At 35.5% G+C, this 24,789-nt stretch overlaps 1 protein-coding gene across 23 annotated transcripts in view; it reads right to left on the bottom strand.

The window, feature by feature from the left end:
* RALYL (RALY RNA binding protein like) overlaps positions 1-24,789 on the bottom strand; it is an 838,442-nt gene that overhangs the window by 133,124 nt on the left and 680,529 nt on the right. For all 23 annotated transcript variants that reach the window (XM_056824164.1, XM_056824152.1, XM_056824154.1 and 20 more), the window contains one exon: positions 2,124-2,156. In XM_056824164.1, the coding sequence (XP_056680142.1) occupies positions 2,124-2,156 (33 nt within the window). The remainder of the gene's footprint in view (positions 1-2,123; positions 2,157-24,789) is intronic.

Here is a 24,789-nt window from a genome sequence, read left to right as displayed (position 1 = left end):
CCCTATCTAGTAGAGACAGAAATTATCCTTGAGATAAATGGGACCACATTTTGATGTCACTTAATGCATAGGAGAGTAGCAAATACTTTTTTAAAATGAGCTAAATAATTTACTACTTCTAGTTAATATACCAAAAAAGGTATTCTGTCAATGGAAAGAACTGGAGCCACCTGGATCCAAGTCTCGTCCGCAAACATTGGTTGTATCGCCCAGGGAAAATCACTTAACTTCTCAGTGTTCTAGGGAACATCTCTAAGACTATAAGGTGAACATCTGCACTGATATGGAATGTCCTCAATGGAAACTCCATTTGAAACTCCCTATGCCAGTTAAATTATGGGGGTCTGGTCCCAATTTCTATCCCCCCAAAAGCCTGTGTAAGTACATCAGATAACTTTATTATCATTATCATAACACATCATTGAAAGCTAAGCTATAGGAAACATATGAGATACAGAGTCAGCAATGAGTAATATGATCACTTATTGATTAATGCTTTAGTTTCTAAGGGATGAGATTTCACATGTATTGACTGAAAAGGGCTGGCTTAATTTTATATAATTAAGCATTTCTATGCAAACAACTATCATGCTTCTGGGCTAAGATCTTGAGTAAAGTTTCAAGAAGGTTATTAAACATGTCAAAAATATGTAAACCAAAGTTATGTGGCAACGTGGTCTGGATGTTATGAAAAAATGGAATAAACTCAGACTCGTTTATGAGAAGCGTAAACATCATCAAGCAAAATCCAACAGAACAAAAACCCTGCATAAAGTGAGACACAAATTGTTTCAATCTTTTCTGATGAGAAAATGAAAATTGGAAAATTAAATATTTAAAAATCCATTTCAAATCTTTCTTGTACTATGAGGCAATTACCAAAATGTGGAGAACAAACTTACTTAAGTGTTTATATGAAACCCATTTATTTTTTATTTTTAGATATTTCCAGTCAACATATATACTGTTTCCCTCTCATTACTTCCTTCCCCATCACTTAATTCTATTGTTTGTTACAGGAAATGAACTTCTTAAAAGTAGTTCTTGGAAAACTTGGAGGAAAGAAGGAATTCCACTGTTCAATGGATGAGTTTAGCACTTGACAGCTAGGAATAAAAAAAAATACAAGAATAATGGAGAAAAAGTAATCGCTATCATTTCCAATTAAAAGCCTTTCCTGGAATATTTTTGGTTAATCAAGTAGGCAATAGTTTCACTTTTTTAAAAAACAAGTTTAACACTATTGTTGGCAAATACCCTGAAATTTTCATATAAGCAAGCACCAAGAGAGATTTTATGTCATCTTCTTCATATTCAAGACTATATTTCCTTGTGTTAGGAACCAAAACTAACACCTGCTTATTGATTAGCCAATAATCACAATAAGCTTTTATCTTTCACAAATTTTACTTCTCAATGACAAAAAGAAAACATTCATTGAATTCCAGATTCCAATAATGAAAAATATACACTATTGTCAGCAATGCCATTATGTAATGAAATCTGTGCAAGAGCAATTGGAATTTCAGAATTATTCCATGATTCAGCAGTTAAACTACAAGTGATGGTTAGCTTGAAGTCTCTCACCTTTATATGCCTCAGGGTTCTTCCTCTGTGTGTTCAGAGCAGCATTCAATATGATGGTGTTGGGGAGATGAAAGTGAGATAAGAGGAAAGTGGAAAAGAACAAGTATTGGAAGACAGGTTTAGAGAAGAAAAGAGGAAGCAACACTGAATTAGACAGAATGAGAGAAAAAGAGAGAACAGAAATTGGATAGACAGAAATGTTTAGATTCAAAGAAACTGGGAGAACAAACACACAAAACTAACGCTTACCTTTACAATGGAAATCTCTTTTTAATTTGCTTTGTGTTGTGTTTTGTTGAAGTACATAACATTTTATATTCATTCACCAAATGAATTATTGATGTGAAATTAATTACTGCACATATTTAATACAATTTTCATAAAATAATTGGCAAAAGGCAGCTATGTTGATATATGAATAAAGCATGCATCATATGAATTTATATGAATATGGAGTTTACATGATCTCAGAAGGACCCTATTATTCATCTGAGTTAAACAATGAATGGTGACAGAAGATTTGCAGAAATACTCACCCAACAGACAGGAATGGCTCCTTTGATTCAAGTCTATCAAGTAAACAACACATATTTTAAAATATACACACTGCAAATAAATAATATGCTAAGCATTTACAAAATGTCTTTTCATAGAAAACAGTAAAATTATTGTATCTACTGGCACATAAATACATAATTTAGCAATTCTGAATAATCAGAAAATATAAAATTAGTTCACCCATTGTGAAAGTAGAATTATTTCTCTCTGTAATAATATAGAATCTAACTGAAATGGAAGAATGTTCTTGTTTAAAGGAAAATCCAGTCAGAGTATAATAATAGTAAAAACAATCTTTGTAGTCAGTATATTTACTGTTTGTGAGACATTTCTTTGTAGGGGAGACCATATTTTATCTTTTTATGATTTTATCATGAGAAGGAATTTTTATTACATTTGACCATATTTTAATTGAATCACGAATTCCTTCAGTATATAAGGTTTATTATTACTATTTCATTTATTATTTATTACTCATGCTCTCAGAAGTAATTTCTTTCAAGAATAATTTGCATCCATCAATAATCAGATCAACTTTAGAGGAAAATTATTTGCTGTTATTGTTTGTCCTGAAATAGATAATTTCCAAAATCTGTCTTCAATGAATTTGGGATTTTTTTCCCTTTGAACTAAGTCCTATTCTATCACAATATACATTTTCATTCAAGGTCAAGAGTGAATGAATGCAAGATTATTTGTCATTAGGAAAAAGTAACATATTCATGATGTATATTTTTTTTGCTTTTTTGTTGTAAATTATAATTATTCAATTAACATTTCTGCTGTAAATAAGGAAATGAGTTTCACAAGGCATATTAAATTCTACAGAATAACTCAAGAAATATACTTTTGTATGCAAAAGGTCCTTATAGTGAACATAAAATTGGCCTTGGCAATGAAATCCTAAACATAAACATAATTCATTAAGTTTTTCAATAACAACTTAGTTCATATTAGACATTTACTAAACATAATCTAAGATCCATGTCTTTCTGTTGTATTTATTTAAAAATTTTTAAATATATATTAGATTATGTATATTATAAAAACCTAAATAGAAAGATTATCAAGTAACCACAGTAGGCACAGTGTTACACATAACACTTCAAATGCTCTCTTAAAGAAATATAAATTATTGATGAAAAAGAAGGGATATCACTTGATGCATATATTCAAGAAGAGTTGTTGGAAAAAAAAAGCCAAAAAGTTTCTAGTATTTTGTTTGATACTAACTAGCAGTACCATATAACACTGGATAAGTAACATTTTTAAAAGGCTCTGTTTCTTTATTTTAATATATAATATATTTTTAATATTTAGAATATGTGTTAATAAATTTAATTTTTAAAAACATAATATTTTAAGTATTTTAACTATAATAGTTAATCTCTATAATATTTAGTAGCTTGAAAAATGATAATATGAATTAGGTCAATAATTCCTAGGAGTAAACCAATTATTTAATTGACAGGCTAAGACTTCTATCTTATAAAATGGTACTTTTGAATTTTATTTTCTTTTTGTAAATGTTTTTTTAAATTGGATGGGCAAATTTTAAGTCCTCATATTAAAATGCTGCTTAAGATGTTACATAATTATCTAAATATTAAATATCTAAATATATTTTTCATAAGTAACCAAAGATACTTTATGTCAAATACAAGTAGTACTTCTAATGATTTTAGAAATTTGTGTTCTCAGAAAGGTCCAACACAAATTTGCTTCTTTCTACAATTTTGCAAAGGCACAAATATATAAAATAATGATAATCAAAAACAACCTTATAAACTTTTTTGGGTTCCTTCCCCATAATGCTGCTGTCAATAATTAACCTAAACTGTATCCTAGAGACAAAAATGATTTTAACATATTTAAACTGTTTGCTGACTTGAGTCTTAAGAGTAGCACATAAAGTATTTGATATTTTGCTACAAATTTATAACCTTGAAATCCTTTTTCATTCGTTTTCCTCTTTTAATGTCACCACATACATAGACTTTTCACTAATCATAGAGTTATCACCTCCATTCAAGGTCTCATCATATCTTTCCTGTATTATTACAGTGATCTCCTGATTTGTCTCTATCAGAAATTTCTCCTCACTCCAATCCATTGGTCAATTCCAGTGGTTCTCTTTTGCCTCTGAGAGAAAATATAAATTCCTATGGCAAGTCTTTTCCAGTTTGGACCCTTCCCATTTTTCCAGGCTTGTTATATAGTTACTCTCTTTTTTGTACTCTACAATCCAGCCAAATTGAACTTAATGGATCTTTGTTCCTCATAAAAAGCATTCCATTTTATGTATCTGTTCTTGTGCTTTGAAAATTCTAAATTTGGGATGCAATGATCCCTCACATTCACTTCATAGAATCCCTCTTTTCTTTAGAGATGGAGTTCAAACACTACTTTTTACATAAAGTCTTTCCTGATCTCTTTGACTACTGGTACCCTCCCTTCTTATTAGACACTTTTTGTTTTTGTATTCCAAGTATCTTGTGTGGTTCTTGTCAGATAGTAGGTATTCAATAAGTGTTTATTAATTTAATGGTTTCCATCTTCAATCATTGGAATTTCATCTTAAATGTCTCTTCCATATGCTCCAACCTCTTTATTATTACTATAATCATTGTGGTCAAGGGCTGCATAATTTCATACTTTTTTACTTCTAAATGGTCATCCTGATCCTGGTCTCTTCCCACTTCTAATTCACAAATCATACTATTAGCAGACTGATTTTCTTTAAATGTTACTTTTATTATATGCACCTCTTGATTAAAAAAAATAGCGGCTCTTTATTTTCTACTACATCAAATCTAAATTCTGTTGCCTGACTTTCAAATTTCTTCCTAATTTGGTCCAACAAACACATTGGCTCTTATTCTTCACTGTTTCCTCAAAATATTCTCTACTTTAGTCAGGTTATTTGTTCTCACTCTCTTCTAAACTTTTAAACTTCTGTCTGGCCTTAAGCCTTTGTACAAATTATTTTATTAACTTGGAATGTTCTCCCTTCTCATCTATAAATACAGAAATTCAACATTTTCTTGAAAGCTGAGCATACGTTTCTAAATTCCTATATGTATTATGCTGCAAACCACACAATTTAGCCTTTTCCACATTGTAGTTTTTTTGTCCTATAATTTTAAATAATGGTGGGGGGAGAGAAAAATGGGAGAGAGAGAGAGAGAGAGAGAGAGAGAGAGAGAGAGAGAGAGAGAGAGAGAGAGAGAGAGAGAGAGAGAGAGAGAGAGAGAGGAGAGAGGGAGGGAAGGACTGTTTTGACTACTTAATTAGTTTGTAAATTCCATTAGAACAAATCTTTCATTTCTTTTGCATTCCTCACAAAACCTAGCATGGGCCTATATGGTTAGTACGTAATAAAATTATTAGTGTTGTTTTTTATTTATCTGAATGTTTCAGAGAGGTAAGTGGATATGACAGCAATTTCGCTTTTACTTTAGTCACTCCTCTGACTTTCAAAGTGGATTTAATGACTGATATAAGTTGGCACACATGTATTGGGCCTGTGTTTGGGGATGAATGTCTTTCTTTACAGATTTCATCTCACATAAGGCTTTGTGGAAAAGACCATATGAGTTCTGGTGTTGCTATTATGTGGGAGGGAGAGATGTTTGTGTATGTGTCTGAGGGGGGTGTGATTCAGGGAAATCATTAGGTGTGCACAGTTTTCAAGGTTAAGGTTAGAGAGTCAAAGAGAGATAGAGGGGGAAATATCCCCATACAAAGCCTGATTTTCCCCCCTGGAGAGATGCACTGATGAGCTGACGATGAGTTAGATGCTGGGGTGAGTAGTACTATACAGTAATGACAGCAGAATGGTAAGAAAGTTCCTGTCCAATTGAACTGCTAAGCAAAAATGTGGAGAACTAGCACATGCAACTGTGGCACTTTTTATAGTCATTCAATCCATGGAGTCAGCTCTGGTCCCCTACCAGTGCTGACTGTCCAACATTAACTCACTAAATTCTTCACTCTACCAGGAATCAGTTGGGAGTTTTGATAAGTACATGGAATTTATGCTAATTTCATACCAGTTAAGCTCCATTAAAAGTGAAATTCTGACCTGGGTTACTTGAGATATTTGAAATTTCTATAATAAACAGGCAAGTAACTTACATTTTATTATACCTTTACCTAATTCAATTAATCTATTTACTAAGGCTAAAACCCTTAAACAGAGATTTTGACTGATAAAGGTGGTGGGAAGGAATGACAGGAGAGAGTAGCTAGACAAGGGAATAAGTCATTGATTGAATGAGTCATATTCTCTGAAGGGATAGTTAGTGATAGTGTTTATTATTGATCACTTTTGGCCATGGTCCTGACACCTTATGGAGAGTATGAAGACATAGCACTACTACCTGCACTTCATTACAGAAAGAAGTCAAATGTTCCAGTCCCCATATGCAAATTTTTCAAAATGAGAGAGTATCATTTAGCAACTGTCTACATTAGTTTCCTCATCCATAATATGATGATAAAAACAGCATCAACCTCAAAAAGTTACTAAGAGAATCAAATGAGTTAAGATGTATAAAGCACTTTGAAAAACCTTTAAAGAACCATATAAATGAATTATTATTATTAATTCCCTAATATATTTGAAGTATTCTGGGGACAGGTTATGAGAGTTGAGAAAGCTGAAGAACTAGGAGACCAAGGTGTTTGAAGGGGGTAAAGATGAAAGGAAAGAAGAAAACTGTGAAACAAGAATTGAACTTCTTATAGAAACTTGGAGAGCCACAAAAGGTAATAGTGTAAATCTAAATAGTATAGAGAGAAATATGAAGGAGAAAAGATGTTACCCAAGAGATGGTGGCAGAGGAAGTGCCTTAAAGTGGGAGAGGAGAATGAGGCATATGCTTTGTAATCTCTTTCCAGCCTTATTGTCAGAAGATAACAAAGAAAGGGTAGTTAATATGGTGTTTTCAGGAAATAGGTAGGATTCAGATAGTCACAAAGATGGAAGAACTACAAAAGGGAGGTTACATGTCAATAACAGATCAAGGCCCCAGATGGCACAGGAGAAAGGAATGGCAGAAGATAGACTTGGAAGGACTAGGAATGAAAATATTCTTGGGGTTTGGGTATGGGGCCAGCATGCACTGCACTGATCCTGAGCTTATTCTGTGCAAATTGGTTGGGGGCCCTAGGAGGGTGTACAATGGTCACTGGAAAATGGAGATGGCAGCATCACTGGAAACACATAGAATTTCCTGAAATAAATTTGGCTTTTCAGTCCAGGCTTTATCACTACAAATTCTGAGATACTTAGTAGAATCATTCAAGTAAAAGGAGATTTATTCTCTTTAGGGCAAACCAGAGAAAATTGCCATCAATCTTCCTTTGTTGCCTACTCCTTTACAATACTAAAGAAGTGTCCACAAAGGCAATATTAACTGATATAGGGGTATTTGTCTTCAATTTTTCATTCTTTTGAATTTGTTTTATTATTTCCTGATGTTATATGGAATCATTAGCTTCCATTTGTGCAATTCCAGTTTTTAAGGAGTTATTTTCTTGCTTGAGATTTTGTTCTTCCTTCTTTAGGTCTTTCATTTCCTTCTGCAATTTTTCTTCTTTTCTCTTATTTGTTTTGTGATCCTCTTTTAGAACTCTTCCTAGAGTTCATTTTGGGCTTGATATCCTTTCACATATGCCTTTCAGACTTCACATATTTCTGTTTTGCTGTACTCTTCTGAGCTTACATTTTGGTCTCTCCTACTGTTGAAATAGTTTTCCAGGGTCAGGTTTTTTCTTTGTCTTTTGCTTATTTTGGCTTTTTAAATTTTTTAAATGGCTTTTTAAAATGATCATATCCATATGCTAAAGCTCAGCTCCACTACTGAGGCATAGGGAATACTGTCCCTGGGTTTCCCTAGTTATCGCATTAGATTGAGTTGGATTCCGCTCCTCAGACTCCAACTGCCCTGGATGTTGTGGCCATGGAGTTGCTCCTTCCATTCAGGAATCCTTCAACTGTGCTTGCATCAGGCTGCAACTCCTACTCCTCAACATGTGCTGGGCAGTTTGTCATTATCTGAGTTGTCATTATTTAAGCTTATAGAAGACTAGAACCATAATTTTATTGATTTAGTCAACTTCCCTCTTATCCCAGCAAGATGGGGTCCTCCTCCTATCTCTATGTTTTCTTTGGCTGAAACCTTTCTTCACTCTGCCTATTACTGGCTCTATCACTCCAAAAATTGTTTCAGGCTGGGTTTGGATGAGTTTGGAGCATTCCTTATGCCACTATCTTGGCTGCTGGAAGTGGAAAAAATGGGTAATTTTCTTGAGATGATTATCACATCAGGAGTGTTTGCTGTTCTCTTCTATTCATGATTAATATCTGGCACATACAATATTTTCCAAGCCAATGATAAAAGGGAGTGCATGCCCCCCCTTTCTTCCAGATGACTAGATGGGTATATGCATAAATCAACAAAGTTGCTATTTTTAATTAACAAGATGAAGACTCTATTTAAAACAGAGAAGCAAATATGGTGATGATATCATCATCTTGAATAGAAATTCACTGACCACCCCTTGGCAAGGAAAGGGTACCAATAAATCTTCCAGCTTGAGTATTTGACATCTCTCCCCAGACAACCTTCAAGCTTTCAGTCATGGTACACAGACCTCCACATTCATTACTAGTATAATCTTCCTCCAATACCTTTTTCATCGTAAGACTTCCTTGCTCAAAATCTTCAGTGGTTTTCCATTTCCTGCAGGATAAAATCTGAACTTCTTAGCTTGTCATTCAAAGTACTCTACAATTTAGTCTCAAACTATCTTTCCAAAGTTATCTCCCACAACTTTCCTTCTTGATTGCATTTTCATTGAAGTACTCTAATGCTGGTCTCTTCAGTATTTTCTGAGTGCACTATGATTCCCCAAGATTTATTGGCTCTTTTCATGCTTTCCAGCTTACAGCTAATACTTTGAGAGCCAGTTTGCTCTCTTTTTGTTCCAAGAAACTCTAAACATTCAGTGATCTCTGTCCTTTAAGAGCTTAAAATTAATATTTATTTCACTTATTTTGTTTTACTTCACCATATATCATATTAAATATCTTTTTTATTGTACTGTTATCTTGCTACTTAACTATTTACAAATGCATTAGACTTTAAAGTTCCATGACAGCAGGGCTGTAACTTTCAAAATTTTTATTTCTCCTCCATTATGGAGGGCAGTAATATGCTGGGAGCAGAACTTCTTATTTACTGACCTACAATTATGAATGATCATATGGGAAAATCAAGAAAGACAAATTATTCTGGAAAAAAGGAATTCTTGGGTGGGTTGATTTGAATATTTCTCATTATTTGAGTTTCATAAGGGACCAGAACTATGACTTCATTGGTTTAGATGCAGATCAGGGAAATTGCCTCCAGCAATGCAGTAGTACCTCTTCTACCACTTACAGTAGAGATTTACCTAGAACACTGAGAATGTATAATCAAATAGAAAAATTGGAAGGAGCACCAAAAGAAAACCAAATGCTTGGCCATCATAGGCAAAAGTCTTTTACTAGAAGAAAAATAAAAATGCCTTTCTCTACCCTGAGAAGTTTGTCTACCAACCCAAAACTATTCCAGCACTGAAATGGCATATAGAGATGAACCAAAGAGGATGAAAATGTGAAAATGACAATTGGATTTGGCTATAAAAACTTTAGAGACCTTTATGAGAGAGCCATTTCAGTAGAGTTTTGGGAATGGTAACTCATTTCTGAAGAACAAAGAAAGACTGGGTGGTGAAAAACTAGAAGCTGATCATGTAATCTTTCTTTGATAGCAGTTTTAGCAGGGAAGGAGGAAAGAGAAAGTTAATCGGTTGAAAGGTAGAAACATTTTACCTTCTTAGTCCAGTTTTTTTTAAATTTTACCTTCTGTTTTAGAGTCATTACTAAGTATTAGTTTCAAGATAAAAGAGTAATAAAGAAAAGTAATAAATTAGAGTTGTCACTTGCCTAAGGTCACATAGGAAATATCTGAGATCAGATTTGAACTCAGGACCTCCAAACTTCAGGTCTGGCTCTCTATCTGCTGAGCCACCTACACCCCCCTCCCTCTCCTGTCCTTCTCAGGCATATGCAGCAAGGATACCGTGGTGGTTAGCTTCTCAGTAAGCATCCCCAACCCACCCCCCCATCTCCATTTGGAAACTGGAGTATTATCAAGGTATAGTAATTTGTGTGGCCTCAGGCATCTACTTAGACTAAGAGGCACTGAGCCCACATGCTTTGGACTTTTTATTGCTCCTTGGCCAAAAAGCTTCATTAGAGATTCTGGGACCAATGAGTTCCATGAAGGGAAGATCCTACACCAGAGAAGCCACTAGGGAAGATTGGGCTAATGGAAGTTGTGTGGGGAAAAAGCTGTGTTAGGGCAAGGTGAATAGCATCAGGAAACTGCTGCTTACCTCAAAAGGACATACAGTGAATTTTTTTCTTCTCTTTTTGTAAAGGAGAAACTTAAAGGTTTCCATATTGAGGGGAAATAGCTGGTAGAGGGGGAGAGATTGAAAAGGCAAAAAAGGGAAGAGATGATTGAAGGATGAAGATAAGAAATCTACATCTTAACCTGATATATTGTGCTGCAAATCAGCATCTTTTAATGTCTTTTAGACGTTTCCCACTGCATGTCTTACCAGTACTTCAAACTCAGTATGTCCAAAATTGATACTCTCAAGTAGGAAGGGCTAATTTCTTTGTTAAATATTCTGTCAAATATTTTTTAAATATTATAAGGGGTCCCTCTGAAAATATCTAGGACACTTGCAACCTGAACTATGTAATAATGGGAAGTAATTTAATTTCTCAGAATTTCAATTTACTAATCTGTAAGATTTTTGAATAATAATGTAATGATCTCCCTACACTTGGGGATCCTGTTATATCTTTGCAGAATTTATAAAAGTATGAAGATAACAAATCTACATCTTAACCCTGATATATTATGCTACAAACTGGTATCTTTTAATGTCTTTTACATGTTTCCCACTCAATGTCTTATCAGCACTTCAAACTCAGTATGTCCAAAATTGACAGTCTCAAGTAGGATGGGCTCTTTTCTTTGTTAACTATCAAAAAAAGTTCCTCCCAAAATATCTAGGGCACTTGTCATCTGAGTTATGTGATTATAGGAACTAATTTAACACTTCAGAGTTTCAGTTTCCTAATCTGTAAAATTTTTGAGTAATAATACACCTGCGGTTCCTGTTATATCTTTGCAAAATTTATAGTGATATCTAATTGCTAATAGTTATTAGACACTTATGGAGTTTAGGGACCCAGGTCAACTACAAGGGACTCATGATGAAAAAGGCTTTTCATGACTAGAAGAAATTGATGGAGTATGAATGCATGCTATTTTAAAATTTATTTTCTCCATTAATTTTTCTCTAAGTGTAAGTGATGTACATTTTCTTTCAAAACACAATGAATATGGAAATATGCATTGTATAATAAAAGATGTACAACTTATATTGTATTACCTCCTGTCTTGGGGAGGGGTGGGTGGGATGGGAGAGAGGGAGAGAACATGGATTGCAAAAAGTCAGAAAACAATTGTTGGAAATTGAATTATTATGTAATCTGGAAAAAAATTAACTTACTTAAAAAAGAGTTCATGGAGTAAAAGTCCTGAGGTGAAGTTATTGAATTTTACAATCAGGAGGCCAACAATGAATTTTAAGATAGAAGTATCATTTGAGAATTGGAAGTTAGATTACAAGATGATAAAACGATAGCTCTAGAGCTAGCAGAGATTTCAGTGGTCAATTAGTTCAACTTTTCAATTTGAGATTAAATGACTTGTCTAAGGCCACAAAGTTAGTTTATGACAGAGGTAGGGTTTGAACCTCTGATTTCATAGTAAATGCTCCTTTCACTAGGCCGAATAGGCAGTATGATTGTGAAAGTATAAAACTACTTTTTCCAGCAATTGGGTAATGAAAATATTGAAGTAGGGAATGACACGAGTATTAGCTCAGGTCCTACTTGAGCAGAAATAAAATTTTTTTAGGATAAGTGAACGTTGAGTATGTTTAAAGATTGAGAGGGGAGATGCATGGGAGTGAATGTGATTGATTAAAGATAGAAAGGAATAGGAACAAAGTTAGCCTCCAAGGAGGATAACTAACTTTAAAATAGTGATTTTTTGGCAGCTTTAATCTTTAAAATGAAACTTATAAAGGAAAAAACACTAAGAGAAGAAGTAAAAATAGTTAATCATTCTACCATTTAAAATATGATCATTTGGTTAGAACATATGTTGGGAGAAATCTCCCTACATTTAGACTTGTAAGATAAATATTTGCTTGTGTAGAAAGGAACTGATTTTTAGCTTTATTGAATTTGTGACTGTTATGAAATAAATAGTAACAATGTTGTTGCACAGAAAACAAAAGAAGACATAGTATTCAAAGGGAAAAACAAAATCTTTAACACAATTTTCTGAAATAGAAAAATCATCTCTTTGAAAGAAAACAGAGCAACAACTATCAAAGAACAAAATCTGTTATGTAGTAAACACAAGGCAGAAGAAAATCATTTATGATTTAATGAAGACAGAAGAAGGGAGATGAGAAGACATTCAGGAAGAAACTGAATCTGGAGTTTTAGAAGTTTGTCTAGGAAGATCTCACCAATAGCTGCCATTTGTACCTGCTATTTATATCAATGCATTAGCAGCAGACACAGACTGCTAATTGCTAATCACATCTGGCAAGGTAGTCAAAATAAGATAAACACACTATAAAGACACTTCTTCCAGAGTCCCCTACATTAGAGCCGTCCAGGCAGTTGCAAATAGGCAATCTGCTTTGGTAGTTATCATTGGTAATAGATGTGGGAGAAGGGGACCACAAAGCAATGGGATGAAAGAGATCAGTGAAAGTTGTTTCTTTGATCTGAGAATCAAGAACAACACCCACATAGCCATAGGGCAAGAAGAGGGATTTAGGCTGTATTGGCACAGGTAGTGGTCCATCTTTGTCTGAAGAGCTCTACCTATCTAATCCAAACTGTCAGTGAGTGCTCAGATAGATGAATGCAAGACCTTAGATAAGGCACCAGGGACAGGACACAAAGACAAAAACAATTCCTGACCTCAATGTGCTTCTATTTACTGGGAAGGGGGATAAAACATCTACACATAAATATATGCATGCTTATTTTGGAAGGGACAAAACATTAAAAGTAAGGATCAGGAAAGATTTGCTGTAGGAGGTACTACATGAAATGTACCCTCAAAAAAGTGCAAGCTTCTAAATAGAGCCAAGGAAAATTTCCCAAGAATCAAAAGGCACTGAGAGGTGAGATAGATGGCTGAATGCAAGGAACAGAAGGTAGACCAATTTGGCTAGACCATAAAGTAATCTATAACGAGCCTAGAAAGGCAGGCTGAAGACAGACCATAAAGAGTTTTAAATGCCAAGATGAGGAATTGTTATAGTTCCATTTCAAATTACTCTCTTTCTTCATTTTAATTTCAGGTTCTTACTAGGGATTAAAAAAATACCCATAAAATCTTGTTTCTCCTTGCTACAGTTTTAATATCCTGGAAGTTGTACAGAGGCCTGGTTCCACGAGAGGTATGGCAAAAACTAATCTATGCGAGTCTGGTGTACTTAGAAGTGGAGTCTAATTATTCACTGGGGGGGAAATGAGGATTATTCCTGAAGATGGCTGGGAAGATCATATTAGCCCTTTGGTCTCCCATAGGAGATTGTTCACTCATATTGATACTGAAATCTACTAAAATTCCATTTGTCTTCAGTCAGGCCTCTCTAACCTTTCATTTTTAAGGATGATTTTTTTGTGTAAGGATTTTTATTTCCTCCTTTAAAATTTCTTTAAAATACTAGATTAGTCATATCATTCTAGTTAATCAAAAAATAGTCTTATATGTATGCATTTAATCTAATCTATGTATACATACGTATATATATATATGCTTATATGCACCTTTAGAATTTGGGAATAAGATGAGCTAGAGAGTTCAATATAAGAGGGTAAATAAAAAAGAACCACTGAGACATGGTGGAATATAATTCATGGCTCAGATATTACAATGTAAAGCTATATCAAAAACATATACTAATGTGAAAAATCTCTAACCTTGAGGGAAGAAGTATAGTATTGAGCTCATGGCTACGGGTAAAATGAATTGGCAGGTCACACCTCCACAAAAGTTGTTTCCTTAGACAATGGCAGCAAGGGATGGGGGAGCCCAGGGGCAGCATCATGGCTATGGGATGATGTGGATTGGAGAAGGGAGCTGCTGCTCTTAGTGGGGTCCCAGACCATCTCCACTAGATCTGAGAAAGGGCAGTGATCTCAGTCTCAGTCTTTCCTTTAGAGCATTTTGTTGTTTAAATTAGGTTAATGTGTGGGCCTGGCTAGAATTCACTTCATACTTAACAATTCACATGTATATATAGGGCTCTTTAGGAATGGAAAGGGATCTTCTTACTATAAGCCTTTTGCACAAAATCCTCATTTTGTAGTTAAACAACTTGAGGTTCAGAGAGATGAAATGATTTGTGCACACAGCTAATTTCATGACTACACAGCTAGTACATGTTTGAGGTGAAATTTGAATACATCTCCTGATTACATATCTTACATGAAATGTAATAGGGCAATGTTTTGCATTCCAGTTTGTGGAAGAGGCATGAAGGAAGAGAGAACTTCATGCATGCAAGACAGAAAGCTGGGGACATCATCTGTCAATCAAGAAAGAACAGTCCAAATAGAATGTTACCAGGAAAGTCAGTTGGAGAGTCAAGCCAGGCTGAAGAGGGAAGAAGCTAGGAACAGGTGCCCTGTTAGCTTCTGTCCTAGGCTGAACTCTCTTGGCTTTGGAGAGGGGAGGCAAGAAGATGGTTTTGTGTGGCTGATGGTGGTAGTTGAACCTGAAGAACTGATTGCATATTTGAGATTGGAGTTTGAAGGAAGAAGAAAGAAGATTAAACAGTTGTCTTCCATTTCCCTGACAGATTTTGTGTCACAGCTGTGACAGGACTGACATTTCCCAAAATCCTTCTAACCCTCCTTATAGAATAGGGATTACCCTATCCCTCATACCTCATCTTACCTCAGTCTTCCATCCTGTTGTTCCCAATAAACCCCCTTACTTGAGAAAGGAAGAGAAAAGAGTGTTTCCTCATAAACCTCAGAGTCCACTCAGGGGGGGAGGGACGAAGCCAAGGGCTTCAGAAGAGGGTGGTGAAGGATGGTATTGAAGGAGGAGGAGGGTAGGAAAATTATTAATCTATTAGCCATCAATAGTGATCAATAGGCAAGCCCAGAATATCTCTCTCTAATAGTATCTCTCTATCTCTCAGAAGTATTTCTATCTGCATTACAACTAGGCACCCTTAGGTTTCCCTAATATCTCCTAGTCACAAGCCAGAGTATCCCATTATCCTGTTTCTAATATAATTGGCACCTCAAAGTCTGACTAAACTCCACAACCCTTTGAAAGGTAGATTAGTAAAGGAAAAAATAATGTTCAAACAAGTTGTTTGTGGAGTTGTGGTGATTGCTGTCATCGCTTGTTTCTGGGTTTACCACATATTGTACAGCAGAATGACCCATATGATCATGGAATCTATTGATTATATAGGCAACATAACAAGGTCTGTTTTGCAGTTGCCATTCCAAACTGACCCTATACTCTTGCAGGTCCTGGCTCATGTGCATGTGCTTTTAATGACTGTCCTTCAAACTCTAACTCAAGTAAAGAAGATCTTTAGATTTGTGATTCCCCTTAAGGCAGAAAAGATATTAGCTATTGATAACAAGCTGGAAAGCATGATTAAGGCTGTGTTTGAGCAATTGATTAAGGAAAAAGGGCTAGATCAGGTTATGGGCAAGGACAATGGACAAACAAAGAATGTACCTAAGGAAAATGAAGGTGATAACAAGAACAAGTCTGCTGGTGAACCTGAAAAAATCTATCCATTAAAAGAGGTCACTACATTATCCAGTAATGCTGCTATGCTACACTCCATAGCCCACAGACAATTCAACCCACAGGAACTTGAATCCATAAAGAGATGTTTCCCCAAATTTGTAGAAAATCCTTTCAAATCTCAAAAGGAGTTGAAACGTGCTTTCAGGGTCTTTGATCCTGATTTTGAAGATGTTGAGTTCCTACTATCAGAACTGTTCAGCCCCCATGAACAGAGACAATTCTTGGAGAAGAGAAGATCTGATAGTAGCCTGACTAGCTGGCCAACTGTGGAACAAAGGGTACATATGGACTTTGCTAACCCTACTAGCATGTCATATCTAAGAAAATGCAGGGAGGATTTACTTCAGGCCATAAAACAATGCTGTTCAAAACCTAATGCGTGGGCTAGGTTTGATAAGATCTTGCAGAATAAAGGGGAACATCCTGCCACATACATTGGCCATCTGTCAGAGATGGCAGATTCGATTTTGGGAATAGAAGCTGATAGTGAAGAATCTGCAAGCCATGTCTGTAGATAATTTCTAAGGGGTTGCACACCTTATTTGAAAAAAAATTTTCAAGCACTATTTCCCTAAGTATGACTTGGTTGGCCTGATAGAACTGTGTGAGACAGCAACTTACTTGCATGAGAATGAGTCAGAACAAAGTAAATAAGCCCAAGACCTAAAAGAAAAGTTAGAAATGACAGAGAATAATCTTAAACAAAAGGAGATTGAAGAAATCAAGAGGCTAAACATGGTTAAGACTTACACAACATCTAGTTATATGAAACCTAGTTACAGACAAAAACCAGGCAGAGAGAGACTAGGGAATGCTTCTTTTGTCACAAGAAGGGTCACCTGATTAGAAATTGTTTTTTTAAAGAAGAAACATGAGATTAACAATAAGAACACACAAAATTCACAAACTAGGTACAAGAAGTCCACTTGTTCTCATTGCACTTTAAAATCCTCAAAGCAAGCAAATGACTTGAATGAAATGCAACAGGTATAAAAACTGGAACAAAACCCAAGTACTCAGATATGGTTAGGAAAGAATTATGAAGCCAGGCCCATATGATATATAGTGTGACTAATGGAGATATTAGAAATAGTGAGAATGAGGCTGCAGTTAAAAATAGTAGAAAAAAGTTGGGAACTGGTGAAAAATCAGTGCAAGAAAGTGAATCTGTGAGTGATAGCCATTACAATAAAGTAAGAGAAAGGCAGACAGATTAAAGAAATTGATGTAGAAATAAAAGAAATTATTTCACAAATTGCAAATGAGATAAGAGACTTACAGAAAAGCTGCATAGTAACCAAACAGGAAAAGACTGTAGAAGAAATCAAATCTTTATTAGAGAACTTTTCCCACTGTAGAGTGGATAATGGGATTGAATTATGCAAAAGAAAAAGAATGAAGAAGTCACAATAACTCAAGCAAAAGTTTGTGACAGATACAGAGACACATAATTTCAATTCCTTAGAGGTTACTGTTGCTAAAGAAGAAAATATAAAGGCTTTAAAAACATTCACAGATTTGTATCATGACCTCTCACCAAACTTAGTTAATTCTGTAAATAGCTACATGGCACAGGTACCCATAGAAAATGCATCTAATTTGGATCCAGAAGCACCTTCCATCCAGCAATGAGTGATATAGATAAGGAAAAATTAACTGAAAATGAAGCTGAAATTACTTTTGAACACAATAATCCTATTCAAAGTAATGGAGGTGACATAACAATTAAATTTGAATATGGGGATGGAATGGCAGACTTAGTAACATCTGAGGATTCAGTGGGTGCCAATGTTCTAAGGGGCAAAGGGATATCTGGCCAAAGCAACAGCTGTGATTTAGATTCATGTTCCACTATAGTAGAGAATACAACCTCAAATGTAGACTTCATGGGAAATGAATCAAATCAAGAAGAATTAGCTGAGACACATACAGCTGGCAGAGGGTAGCAAACACATGAGTAGTAATTTGGTGGCAATAAACTCTTTAGCTACACACAGGCCAGAACCATATGTATGGATTTAGGTGGGAAAGAAAAGCTACAAGGCTCTCTTAGATACTGGTGCTTCAAAATCTGTTCTAAAGACATGTCCAGGGGATACCAACATAGAGGGTATAGTTTCTGTAGCTAGTTACTCTGGCTGTTGCTTGAGAGATACTAGGGGAAACCTGAAGGTGCCTAGTTGTAATGGAGATAGAAATACTTCTGAGAGATAGAGAGATACTATTAGAGAGAGATATTCTGGGCTTGCCTATTGATCACTACTGATGGCTAATAGATTAATAATTTTCCTACCCTCCTCCTCCTTCAATACCATCCTTCACCACCCTCTTCTGAAGCCCTTGGCTTCGTCCCTCCCCGCTGAGTGAACTCTGAGGTTTATGAGGAAACACTCTTTTCTCTTCTTTCTCAAGTAAGGGGGTTTATTGGGAACAACAGGATGGAAGACTGAGGTAAGATGAGGTGTGAGGGATAGGGTTGTCCCTATTCTATAAGGAGGGTTAGAAGGATTTTGGGAAATGTCAGTCCTGTCACAGCTGTGACACAAAATCTGTCAGGGAAATGGAAGACAACTGTTTAATCTTCTTTCTTCTTCCTTCAAACTCCAATCTCAAATATGCAATCAGTTCTTCAGGTTCAACTACCACCATCAGCCACACAAAACCATCTTCTTGCCTCCCCTCTCCAAAGCCAAGAGAGTTCAGCCTAGGACAGAAGCTAACAGGGCACCTGTTCCTAGCTTCTTCCCTCTTCAGCCTGGCTTGACTCTCCAACTGACTTTCCTGGTAACATTCTATTTGGACTGTTCTTTCTTGATTGACAGATGATGTCCCCAGCTTTCTGTCTTGCATGCATAAAGTTCTCTCTTCCTTCATGCCTTTACCACAAGTTTATTCTCTTTTTTTGTTTTTATTTTTTCTCAGATTACATATTGAAACAATTTTCAACAATTGTGTTCTGACTTTTTGCAATCTATGTTCTCTTCTTTCTTTCCACTCCTAGTCCTCACTGTTATAGTGAAAATCACCTTTAAGGATTGTTATAATATTAATTTATGGTCACCAAGGAATTTACTTATGAAATTCCTAAAATGAAACACTCAGGTCAGAATGGAGTTTATGGTGATTTAATCACAATGGGAGTAAGAAAGAAGGAGAGTGAGAGAAGGAGAGAAGGGGAAAGGGAAAAAAGTTAACTCAACTTTCTGGCAGAGTCAGAGGGAGTTTAGGTCCAAAGGCCAAGGTAGAAAAGAGAATCAGTCCTTGACTCACGTGACGGATCTTAAAGGAAGCTGTCTGCGGGCCTCCTCTCTGCTCAAGCTTCTAGCATGAACTGGTGCCTAGCCCTGTCCGCAGGAAGTGAGTGAATTCCAGAGGCTGCTCTTTACGTCACTTCCTCTGCCTCACAAGTGCCAATGGTGGCTCAAGCTTGGCTTAGGACAGCCGAGGTGGGCAGTTAGTTATTTCTGATTTGTCATTGACTAGCACATGCCCGTGTACTGTGGGTGTGCACAATTTTGGGTGCTAGACCAAGCAAGATGGAGATTCAAAAATCACATCACCAAGATAGCACATTTTATGATATAAGTTGTACATGTGTTATCCACACAATATAAACTTTCATGTTTGTCATTGTTGTAAGAGAAGACACATATCTGTTAAAAATCTATGGAGGAAATAAAATGAAGAATGGTGTGCTTCAAGTTGCATTCAGATTTGGCAGTTCCTCCTCTGGCATTGGATAGCATTTTTTGTCAGGATTCCCTTGGAGTTTTCCTGGATTCTTGCATTGTTCAGAACAAGCACATCATTCACAATTGATGATTGTATACTTTTGTTGTTACTGTGTCCAACATTCCCCCAGTTCTGTTAGCTTTATTTTTTATCACTTCACATAATTCTTTCCAGGATTTTTGTGCATCCCAGCTTCTGAAGGTCCATCTTGGGGGCCATTCTTACATTCATTCCTTGGAGCATTCTTCATTGAAGGGGACATTTAATTGTATCATAACGATAACTGTCTGAATATCTCTTCCAGCTTAGCCAAGACTGTGGCCATAGACCTCAAGGGGTTTTATAATATTATTTGGTGGATTCAGAAACGATTCAGTGATGATTAATAGAAGGAATGATGATACCTGAGAGGGAAGTTTGCAGAGTATATAAAGAGAACATATTACACATGATTAAAAAAATAAACTCTGCAGGAGCATAGGAAGACCTCACTAGAATGTAGCTCCTAGGAAATCCACTATGCCAGGCTGCCTTTCATAAAGGCGAGAAGCAAGAACATTTTGCATCTGGTTATGGTTTTAAATTTTAACATTTATTTCACAACTTAAGAATGGCAGCCAAATATTTGCATATTCATAGGGCAGTTGATAATACTCTCTTGCCAACAGAGCTCTATCCTAACAGAAGTCTTCAGGTATTTGAAATATAGTACAAAAGGTTTCATAAATCATTCATGCTCTAACCCCACCCCTCCTGGAGGATGTTTAGTTAGGTTCTTGATGCTCTCATCATTGCAGAAGCTTTTATGTTTTTGCAGGTTCTCTTTCAAGTTAACTGATTAAGCATGAAGACAACTACTGACTGTGATCAAACACCAGCAGTTAAAAATGGACATAGACTGATTTCAGGATTTCTTGAGGGAAATTTTTTCCTTAAAGGAGATTTTGCACATTAGGATATGGCTCTATTTTGTGAGCATATTTTGAAGGACCATTTATTGTTAAAAAGAAAATCTCCTACATATAACTTGGACAGAAAATTCATAGGTCATAGTACTTGAATTCTATTACCTGTGTTGAAAATCAATCCTTCACAGGAGTCAGAGAACTGCTAAAATTACTTAATCTTTTACTCTACTGGTTATTCTCCTTTCCTCTCTGGAAGAAGGAAAAACAAGCTATATTTGAGACTGGCACCAGTTATTGCCCTCTGTCCCTGTTCAAGTACTTTGTCTCATATATATAGTACTTGTCTTCTTTTTCCCCTAAATTGGGCCCTTCCCATAAACTCTTTCTTTCTCTTGGGGGAACCATAATTATCCAAGTCATATAGATAACATAATCTTGGAATTATCTTTGACTCTTTCCTTACCCTTCTTTGACCCAGATAGATCTCCAAATTCTGTTGAATTTCTCTCTCCAATTTTTCTTATATACATTGCTTTCTTCCCACTCACATTGCCACCACCCTAGATGAGGTTCCTATAATCACTTACCTGTTCTTAGCCTCCTAACTGGTCTCTGCTCTCTCCTCTCCAGTCTATCCTTTACCTGCTTTCAAATTAATATACCTACTAAACAGTACTAAGTAAGTCATTTTCCTGTTTGAAAAGAAAAGACCAAACAAAACTCATCAATGGTTCTCAACTGCCTTTGGAGTAATTACAAATTATTTAACCTGACATTTAAGATCCTCTACAATATGTCAGCAAACTACTTTTCATAGCCTTACAAGATAATAATTACCTACATTCAATTACTATATCACAAACCTATATTGTATTACTCTACATTGAACCAAAACTGCATAGCTAACTATGCCACAATCCTCATCTATTACATAATTAGTATATTTTTTTATACCTTTCAGGGTTGTTGAGAGAAAAGCATTTTATAAAGTATTATATTAATAAAGGGTGATTTATAAATGAGAAACAGGGTGACTTAGACCTGCCTCCAAGGCAGGAAACCTGAGTTCAAGTCCTGTGTCTGATATCTTGCATGTGGGATCCTGGGCAATTTACCACTGAATGTGGGATCTTGGGCAAGGTCAGTCCTGGTAACTTTTTTAAAAAAAATTCAAAGATATTTTATTTTCCCAAATACATGTAATCACAATTTCCAAAATACATTTTCTGAAATTCTAAGATCCAATTTATCTCTCCTTTCCACTGTTCCTTCCCTCCTCAGAGATGATAGGGAATTTGATTTGGGTTATAAATGTATTATCATGCAAGACATATTTCCATATTGGTCATTGTTGTAAGAGAATACTCATACAAAACCAAATACCCCAAATAAAGCCATAAATAAGTTAATGTGAAAAGGAGAATTTCTCTGGAGAGGATAACGTTCTTTGTCAAAATCCTTCAGAATTGACCCAGATAATTATTTTGTAGAAAGTAGCTATGTCTTATAGTTGATCATCATACAATATATCAGTTACTATGTATAATAATCTTCTGGTTCTGCTTATTTCACTCTGCATCAGTTCATGTAGTTCTTTCTAGCTTTTTCTGAAATCATCTTGTTTATCATTTTTTACAGCACAATAGTATTCCATCACCAACATATACCACAATTTGTTCAGCCATTCCCCAACTGATGGAAATTGCCTCAATTTCCAATTCTTTGCTACAACAAAAAGAGCTGCTATAAATATTTTTGTACAAGTAGGTCTTTCCCTCTTTTTTATGATCTCTTTGGTTTATAGACCCACTAGTGGTACACTGGAGCAAAATAGCCCTTTGGGCATAGTTCCAAATTCCCCTCCAGAATGCTTGAATCTGTTCACAACTGCAACAACAATGTAATATTGTATACATTTTATCACATCCCCTGCAACATTTATCACTTTCCTTTAACTGTTATATTGGCCAATCTGATAGGAATGAGGTAGTACCTTAGAGTTTTAATTTCCAGGCAACTTTCTATGAGTAAAAGTTACTCATAGTGCATGGTCTGTATTGGTAGAAGTTTCCTCATCAAAAGTTCTCAATATCAATAAAATCAGAGGAGGCATTCAGTAAAAGAAAAAAAATTCTTAATTTTTTCAAAGCCACAAAAAAAGCTAAACAAATGTGATACAGAGTCCAGAAAAGAACTTGGCTCCTTGGAAATACTCTTTGGACATGTAGATTTATAAATGTGACCATATGATTGATGCCCTCATGGGTGCTCAGACATGACTGATAATTTTCACATGCTCTTAATTCTCATTTGAGTTGTGCCAAGCATGTGTTAGAGTCAGCTATCACTGGTTCAAGAAAGCTGATTATTAAATTTCTAGTTTGAGCATTTGTGTCTCAGAAACCAGTAAATACTACAGTACATCAGGGTTTGATTTATTGCTTTGTTGATTTTCTAGGCTTAAGAAAGTGATGTTAAAAATTCAGTTTTAATTTAAAATGTGCCATAGGTACATTTTCTCCCCAAAGAACTGGATTTTACCCAAATTGGCATTTCCTGGCACACTGCATGTAGTTCTATTGAGTTCATACTTTTCACATAATATCTCATTTGCTCCTGACTATGACCCTATAAGTTAGATAGTACAAGTACAAGTATGGTCCTTTTGTAAATAAGTTAACTAAAACGAAGAGAAGGATGGGTAGTGAAAGTGAGAAATAGCAGACTCAGAAACTCAGAACCAGGTTTTCTGAGTACAAATCCTGAGTTCTTTCAATTGTACCATGCCTTATTGACTTGTTACACTCCTGGATTATCTCACAACATGAGGCCTCTCTTTTAGCTTCTTCTGGACTCACTTTTTTAACAGGCTGCTTCTTTTGGATTTTTCCTCATATATTTTTCCAAAAAACTTCTTAACCACTAGAAGTTCCTTTTTAGAGGTGCTTCTCAGGGAATATTCATTGAATTTGCCCACCATTTTCTGTTTTGGCAGGTAGAAAAAAACCTCATGACCAATGGTTCTCTCTTAGGTTCATCTCAAAGGCCGTCATTTGACTAGTGTGGCTTTTGTCACAATGAAAAAATGAGAGGGCATATCTTGAGCTGAGGCTCTCCCTTGGACAATGTTGAAATGTCCTTGAATAAGTTTATATAAGGGAGACTTTAAGCACAAGACAATTTAGTTATAAGGGAGAAATAGCTGACCAGAAGAACTATGAAAACCTGGCAAAGCTCCCTCAAAGGCCACAAAATTTTTACTTTGGCAATCTTAACAGCAGAGAACAGGATGGATAGGCTTTGGCCAGAGTGGGAAAAGTGTGGTCTTTCCCACCACTACTTCGATTCTATGATTAAGTTATACTACACTTTGCATTGGCAGGAAGTGGCCACGTCTCTGTCTCCTGTTCCATTAATTTCAGAAAATTATTCTCATACAATAGATGACACTTTCAAACTCAATTATTCTCTTGTAGAAAATTCACTCATCTCAGTTCCAAGTCTGTGTAATAAAAGGAAGTAAATTCAAGATGAGCTAGCAAGTGGCTGGCTCAGCTGTCTCTTTCAATCTGTTTTTCTTGTGGTTTGTTAATAATGGCTGTTAAATCCTATGCAGAAATTGTATCTGCCAAGATTTTAGAGAGGGAAAAGTATATAATCATTCACAGAGTTATCTCCTTTAAGAACTTAGTTTTTAATAAATACTCCTTTCTTTGGGTGATTCAAATGCTAATTTACCCTTTTCTTCCCTTTAAAGACAAAAAAATCAGATTTAAAATAATTTTCCTTAAAGTCTTTGTCAAATGAAGTCTTTAGGATTAGTTTAAACAAATGTAAATATGGTTCTAATGAAAAAATCACAAGTCTAGAGACAGAAGGGCTATAAAGACTAGTCTATCTTTCCCTAATCTCTGTTTTACAGAGAAGTATACAAAGGACTAGGGAGGTTAAAATGAATTATTCAGTCAGGTTGAGGGCAAATAGAAGAGGTGGGA

This window comes from Monodelphis domestica, chromosome 3 (genome assembly GCF_027887165.1).
Source record: "Monodelphis domestica isolate mMonDom1 chromosome 3, mMonDom1.pri, whole genome shotgun sequence".
In the NCBI taxonomy this organism is placed as follows: domain Eukaryota; kingdom Metazoa; phylum Chordata; class Mammalia; order Didelphimorphia; family Didelphidae; genus Monodelphis; species Monodelphis domestica.
Note: the sequence above shows the minus strand (reverse complement) of the source record. Positions and strands in the feature narration are given on the sequence as shown.